This window comes from Oryctolagus cuniculus, chromosome 2 (genome assembly GCF_964237555.1).
Source record: "Oryctolagus cuniculus chromosome 2, mOryCun1.1, whole genome shotgun sequence".
Classification (NCBI taxonomy): Eukaryota; Metazoa; Chordata; class Mammalia; order Lagomorpha; family Leporidae; genus Oryctolagus; species Oryctolagus cuniculus.
The window spans coordinates 188,165,429-188,172,867 of record NC_091433.1 but is presented as its reverse complement, the minus strand read 5'-3'; the positions used below and the strand labels follow the sequence as shown (position 1 = coordinate 188,172,867).

Sequence of the window (7,439 nt, the reverse complement as noted above, 5' to 3'; positions counted from 1 at the left end):
GCAGCCAACACAAGTTTATTTAAAAAAATTTTTTTAAATGAGGAAGGGTTCTGAGTTTGCACCAGCTACCCAGAAGGCATGAAAAGAAAACATCTAGGTCTCCCTGGGGGAGAGAGAAGACGTGTTACAAAAGCTGCTGGAGTCCAGTAGCATTAGGAGTAGAACCACAAGGCTTATGTTACACGCTTTTTGAAACTGTTGGTCTAGAACTTCCTAAGCAAGAAATTCATTTTCAGCATCCAATATCCAGGGCACACTCACTCATTAGCTCCCCATCCAGAAATGCAATCATTAATTACTGCTGGACGTCCTTCTTCCCCCACAAACAAAATTCCTTTGGTAATGACAATTCAAGAGACTGGAAAACATTTTCACGTCCTACTGTCAGCATTTGTCAGGCACCCTTTCATAGCAAACCACAAGCCAAAACCATGGGCACAGCCAAGGAGGGGCCCAGGCCAGCGCTGAGACCTGGGGCACGCATCTGAAAACGCGCTTGGCTTTCAAACCTAGCGCCAGCGCTGGGTCAGCAGCTTCATTTGGGTCAGGCGCAATTTCAAGGATGTTCCTGCTGGGCAGGAAAAGGGTATAGGCACCCAGGTCCAGCCCATGCACCCCAAGAAACAGAGGCTCCAGCGGTCCTCGCAGGGCTCCAAGGTGCCCGCAGCCCACAATGTGGTTCCCTGTCCCGGGCCGCCCGCAATGTCTGGGCCGCGCCTGGGGGCACTGGGGTTTCTTCTCCACCCCCACACTCGGCGTCCTTGCGGGAATCTGCCCTCCAGGAACGCGGGAGGACCTTTCGCTCGACTCCAGTCAGCGCGGAGGAGCTGGGGTGCTGCAGGAACGCCGCGCCCCTCGCGCTCTCCCCGCGGGCGCTCACACCTCCGCTCCCCGGGGGCGGCGCGCGCTCCGGTCCGCGATGGGGGGCAGGGCAGGGCGGAGCGAGCTGGGGACCCGCCCCTGCTCCCCGCCGGCTCCGGCGCAGACTGACAGCGCCTGGACACCCGCCCCAACCAATGAGCTTGCCACGGGGCGGGCCCTGGAACCGGCTGTTCTGGCTACTTAGAGTCGTCGGCGCGGCGGTGGGAAAGCAGAGTGCAGCCAGGACTTCCTCGGTGGTGCTGGCGCCCCAGCCAGCGTAGACCCCAGGCGCACCGGCACCGCGCCTGGCACCGCACCGACCGGTTGCGTGGGACCGAGCGCAGCCACAGCCCCACGCGTCGCCCAGGACCCACTCGCCGCCGCCGCCTTCGCAGCACCCATGGGGACAAGGAGACTTTAAAGGAGTTTGGGTATCGGGAGCAGGGAAATCACCGGTACGGAGAAGCAGCAGTCTTTGCCTTGGAAATGGGTTTTGGTTTTTGTTCTTTTTCTTGGATCCTGTACTGGGTAGGAGACCGAGGGGCCTTTTGGCTGAAAGCGGATCTCTCCACACCACCCCCTCACTAGTGCCCTGCACTAGTTCTCCCTCTGCCTCTTTGTTAGGTTATTTTAGACAGAGCAGCCTCGCCCTAGCTCGGGCCGATGGGTTCTGCCGGGGAGACGGCAAGAGTAATAAAGGGCAGAGTGCACCTGGCTGTGTGGGCAGGTGTGCCCGGGTGCGGGCTGCTCCATGCACGGCGAGCCAGCAAGCGTGGGCTCCAATTGTGTGGGTCTCGGCGTGCCGGCGCGTCGTCGTCGGGAAGGTTTGTCATTGTGGATGTGTGTGGCATGGCCACACCAGTGTTCCAGCCGCTCTCTGCCTGGGCTCCAAGTGTGCGGATCCACGCTGGGGTCCAGGGAATGCCTGCGAACGTGTCGGATGGCCCTTGTGCGATCCGCTGCCAGGCGCAAAGCTGGGCGGTGGGCTCCAGAGGGAGGGGGCAGCAAGGTGAGCCGCGAGTTCTCCCTGGCCTCGGGCGGCCCCTCTCCCTCCCACTCCCCTCGCGACCCTTTTCAAGGGTCTGTCTCCCTCGCGGCTCCGCACTGGGACTTCGCACGCTCTCCAGCGTTGTCTCTTGTGGGAGTTGGTCCGGGCTCTGGGATAGAGTCCGGAGGCTGAATGGTGGCGCGAGCTCGCGCCCGGCCGACTGGGGGGCCTCCTCTGCTCCCCCGCCCCGCCCCCAGGGAGGCCTTGGCGCAGGTGACTCCCGTGCGGGGGCGGGCGGGAGGGGCCCTACCGGTCTTGGAGGGGACGCCCCGACTCTGACAGTGTCTCTGCCTCTCCTCCGCTCCCGCAGATCCCGGCTCCTGGCCCTCGCCTCGCCTCGTCATTGATGGGCAACCAACTGGACCGCATCACCCACCTCAACTACAGCGAGTTGCCCACGGGAGACCCGTCCGGGATCGAAAAGGACGAGCTGCGGGTCGGGGTCGCCTACTTCTTCTCGGATGAGGAGGAGGACCTGGACGAACGAGGGCAGCCTGACAAGTTCGGCGTGAAGGCGCCCCCAGGCTGCACCCCCTGCCCAGACAGCCCCAGCCGCCACCACCACCACCTGCTGCACCAGCTGCTCCTCAACGAGACTCAGTTCTCCGCCTTCCGGGGCCAGGAATGCATCTTTTCCAAAGTGAGCGGCGGCCCGCAGGGCGCCGACCTGAGCGTCTACGCCGTCACCGCGCTGCCAGCGCTCTGCGAGCCGGGCGACCTGCTGGAGCTGCTGTGGCTGCAGCCGGCGCCGGAGCCGCCCGCGCCCGCCCCGCACTGGGCCGTCTACGTGGGCGGCGGGCAGATCATCCACCTGCACCAAGGCGAGATCCGCCAGGACAGCCTGTACGAGGCGGGCGCGGCCAACGTGGGCCGGGTGGTGAATAGCTGGTACCGCTACCGCCCGCTGGTGGCCGAGCTGGTGGTGCAGAACGCCTGCGGCCACCTGGGCCTCAAGACGGAGGAGATCTGCTGGACGAACTCGGAGAGCTTCGCCGCCTGGTGCCGCTTCGGCAAGCGGGAGTTCAAGGCGGGCGGGGAGGTGCCGGCCGGCACGCAGCCCGCGCAGCAGCAGTACTATCTCAAGGTGCACCTGGGCGAGAACAAAGTGCACACCGCCAGGTTCCACAGCCTGGAAGACCTCATCCGAGAGAAGCGCCGCATCGATGCCAGCGGCCGCCTGCGCGTGCTCCAGGAGCTTGCTGACCTGGTGGAGGAGAAGGAGTAGCTGCCCGGGGGCCGCCTGCCCCGCTGTCTCCCCGCGCCCCGCTCCCTTCCCGCCCCCGCACCCGGACTCTCCAAGCCTGCTCCCTCGCGCGCGCGGGCCCTGGCTGCACCCCAGCACCTCTCGGCCACTGGCAGGGAGCCTCAGGAACTGACCTCGGGGCCGAAGGGCGCGCGCGCCTGGCCCAGAGCCCTGGTGGTGGGGACGGGGTGGGTGGACCCAGCGGGAGCCTTTCCCTGGAGTTATAAGGGGGACAGAGGGAACGGGGCTCAGGGGGTCAGTGACGTGACCTTTCCCCGCGAGTCAGTGGTCAGTGACTTCGTCCGACAGGGAAAGCACCCTTTGCTGAAAAGCTGGCCGTCGCCGCCCCAAGCGCGCACACCGCGACCCAGGCGAGGCGAGACCTGGTCTCTTCCGGGCACAGTGCGGCTCCGCTGCTGCTGTTTCCCTGGATCGCAGGATTTCCAAGAAACCGAGCCCGTCCCTAGTGCACTTGTGAGTAATTCCACAAGAGAGCACTTGGAGACCCTGCTTATCCTGAGGCTGCCTGGACTTTTCCAGCTCTCCAGCCCCAGGTCAGAGACCTTGTGTTCCAGGCTCCGGGCTGAGCCAGGCAGAGTCTTCATCCTGCTCTCTCCACCGAGGAGAAGCGAGCGCCACCCCCACCTGCATTTGCCCGTGAGTGTCCCCGTTTGGCAGCAGGGAAGCCTTCCCGGTCCCGGGAGGAAAATGGCGCAGCTAATTTGGTGAGGAGAGAGGGCCCCGCCCGGGAAACGGAGAGGGCGCACCTGGTGTCCAGGAAGGGGAATGTGTGCAGAAGGGCGCTTATCGTTCTGACCCTCCACTGCCACCTCCTTGGGCTGCTGAATTTCCAAAATAGTCCTATTTTTAAAGGGGTTGGAGGAGAGGGAGGGAGAGAACATGGCAACATTCCAGAAAACCAGCATTCTTACAGCACCATAGCCAGTATATTTAGTTTGGCTTTTCCTAGCTTAAAAATCCTAGAACTCGGGGAAGTGGAAATACAAAGTTTTACAAATGAGAGAGCAGTTTTCCAACTATGTCAACCAAGCCTATCGTGTTGATGTTTTTATTGACCATTTTAGCAACATGCTAATAAAATTTCAAATTGAAATTTTTATTTTCATGGCTTTAATCCATGATAGTTGAAATACTGGGGGCCATTAAGAGTGGATTTAGCTAAGAGCTTAGCTAACATTGCCTTTTCACTCTATTTTTCTCAAATCCTATGAGAATTCTGTTTTGGGATGTTGTAGGGTTTTTGTTTTTGTTTTTGTTTTGTTATTGTTGTTTTGTTTTGTTTTTGGCTTTAAACAGCAGCCCTAGTAATGGTGGAGTTGGTTATGTGTGTGTTGTACTGAATTCCTGTCTGATAGAGGGTTTACTGCTTTGGTGGAAATTGCTAGCAGGTTCCATGATGTTTCTCCATGTTGTGTATCATTATCATTTTATATTTGTATTTCCATTTTTCTTCCTCTCCTCCTGATCTCCTTGAGAAGAAATGGAAGAGTTGGTGGCTTCCTGCCCTCTCTTGAGCTAGTCCCACAGTGCATTCCTGAAAACAGGGAAGAGCTTGTAGGATCAGGACAGTGTGTGTTTTGCCAAAAACTAAGGCTGTGAGAACCTCCTTCCTTCCGCAAGGATGTGCAAACTTCTCTGCTTTGGTGGCAGCATCAGCCTGATTGTTACTTGATTTAGTGTGTGAGACCCCTATAGCATTTACATCTCTTCCAAGGGACTTTGCCAGACAATGGTGTTGAGCTAATTGCTGCAAACAACTGCATATTGACAGGTGTGATTTAGTTGGACAGCAACCACTACAGCCAAAGCCAGTTTCTTGGCATTTCAAAAATAATGCAATAAAAACTAGTCGAGGTTAGCTGACTGGAAATGCCTTTTCCATGGTAGAAGATTCATTTCTGTTTTGATTTTTAGTTTTCATCCTAGATTTATTCCCTGATCTTGAATCAAAAGGTCAGATCAATGAAATATGAACTAAAGTATTTTTCTTAAGCCTACTGAGTGATTTATTTTTAGAAAATGTTTAAATGCATATGCTTTTCTTTCAGCACATACAGCCGCAAAACTTTTGTAATAACTAACTTACCTTTGCATGTATGGAGAACCGAAAGTCATTTACTTCCCTGATTTATTCCCCTTTCAAATAACAGCTGGCAGATCATAAACCGAAGTTCTTTGTTGTAACTACATGCTTCACATTCTTTCCTGTATCTTGGTTCCCTGCTGTATTAAACACCATCCTAAGCACTTGTTTCAACAGGACTCCTTCTTGACATTTTGTCTTCCACTTGTCACTCAAAGACTGGGACTTGGCAAAAGAAACGAGTCAGTTTCGATCACACCTAAACCAAGGTTTATTTTCTCTGATGGCACATAATCTGATTTCTCTCTCATGAAGAGGGTCACTCTAACAGAGAAATGGCTTATTGGCTTTACACTTGTGGAGACTGGAGTGGTAATTAAAAAAAAATAATAACTTGGTAGTTAAAATAGCATTCATATTATACTGGTGCATTCTGGATTTGGTTGATTATAACGCTTCTACAGATTCATAGCAATAAAACACTCGTTGGAAAAGGAACTAGAAAGATTTGAAGGTTTCCCATATTCCTGTTGAATTAATCACTTATTATCCTCTAGTCAGTGTTAATAACCAATGGAAGAGTAATTCTAATGATTGTGCATTATGGAGAGGATACAAGGGTACTTCTTAATCATAATGAAAAAAAATTCACTTTCATGCAATAATCTCAGAGAGCCAATGTGTAGGAGGAGGTATTCACAAGGTTCATGAAAAAACTATGCATATATTTCAAATTTTTTGCACCAAAATAAACTTATCTTTTAATTTCATTTTCCTATGGGTTTTTTTAAGGTAGGCTCATATAAGCAAGGTATTATCTATTATCCTGGAAAAGGTGTACAGTGTTAGGGCATTATTAATGACTAGTGAAACCACGAAGGTGAAAATGCTCTTTGCAGATGGCATGGGCATACTCGGTTTTTATCATGGGTGAATGCAATATTTATGGATTTTATCAGAATTCTAGAAATTAAGCCAAAAGTCTCCTCACATTTTAATAAGGGTCAAGAATTTAGGTTTGGTTCCATTTGTCCTCAAGAGATTGAAGCTCCCCAGTAACTTCCATGATGTTGACTGTGGCTACACTGGAGGTTAGGTCTCACCTGCTCGGGGTGGAAGGCACAGATCCTTATACTGCATCTCCCTCCACTTGTAGGCAGTGATACTGAAAAGCAAACTGCTACTTTAAAACATAAAAACACTGGTATTTTTATTTCTAAGTGTGCTTGGATATATATTTTGTTTTTTAAAGAAATAAATAAAGAGGGGGAGGGCTGGGAATACTGTAAGCAAAACTTGTCCTGAAAACTTGTCATTCCCAAAGTGTATACTTTCTTTACAGAAAAAAAATAGAATTTATAGATTCATTTATGTATTTATTGTTTAACAAAAGTATATTAGTGAATCAAATTGATACATATATATATATATAAATAACTCAATATTTACATTTAAGTCCTTGTCAAAACAGTATTTTAATAAAAGGAGAAATATATATTAACCTATAGTCAGAAAAATGCTGTGCCACATTAGAACATCATACACAAAACTGCTATAAGGTCACTGATGTTACATGATGTGCCTAGATTTTTAAAAATTTCCATGTGTATCTTCCCCATATGTCATGTTTCTGTGGTGAACACCAGTGTTTGAATGATTTTCCTTTTCCAGAAAAACATGTTCTTGGTGTTTACAAAATAATGAATTACTTGAATAGCAAGTATATCCAAACAGTCTTCAAATATCACCATATTAGATTATTTTTTTGTGTGTTATACATTCAACACCCTTAAGAATTAAATGTCTTAAGTCATCTAATGAAGGCAGTAGGGTCAAATTTCAGTGAAAAGTTCACACTGAATTGCACATCATAATAGCGCGACCTAATTCTCTTTCATCCACAGGCTTATCTTCAAAGCTTCCTACTTTCTCTTTTTAAGCAAATGATGATAATCTAGTTAGTGTTTAGCTTTCAGAGATGATTTGCTACCCACATGATAGCATGTTTCTTGAAACATGAATATTTGTAGTAAGAGAATTATCCATGACCCACATCAACTGATCCGTCTTTAAAACTATAGCTATTGGCTGGCGCCAGGGCTCACTAGGCTAATCCTCCACCTGTGGCACCGGCATCCCAGGTTCTAGTTCTGGTTGGGGCGCCAGATTCTGTCCTGGTTGCT

General features: G+C 51.3%; 1 protein-coding gene across 1 annotated transcript; it reads left to right on the top strand.

Annotated features, from left to right (window-relative positions):
* Nucleotides 1–1,181: 1,181 nt before the first annotated feature.
* On the top strand, nucleotides 1,182–3,278 carry LRATD1 (LRAT domain containing 1). The gene is made up of 2 exons (XM_002710064.5): nucleotides 1,182–1,316; nucleotides 2,220–3,278. The coding sequence occupies exon 2, from the start codon at nucleotides 2,256–2,258 to the stop codon at nucleotides 3,132–3,134; it is 879 nt and encodes a 292-aa protein (XP_002710110.1). The 5' UTR covers nucleotides 1,182–1,316; nucleotides 2,220–2,255; the 3' UTR covers nucleotides 3,135–3,278.
* The last annotated feature ends 4,161 nt before the right edge of the window (nucleotides 3,279–7,439 follow it).

What these genes read in the sequence shown, in the direction of transcription:
- LRATD1 (XM_002710064.5), top strand. Translation starts at nt 2,256, where the DNA reads ATGGGCAACCAACTGGACCGCATCACCCACCTCAACTACAGCGAGTTG.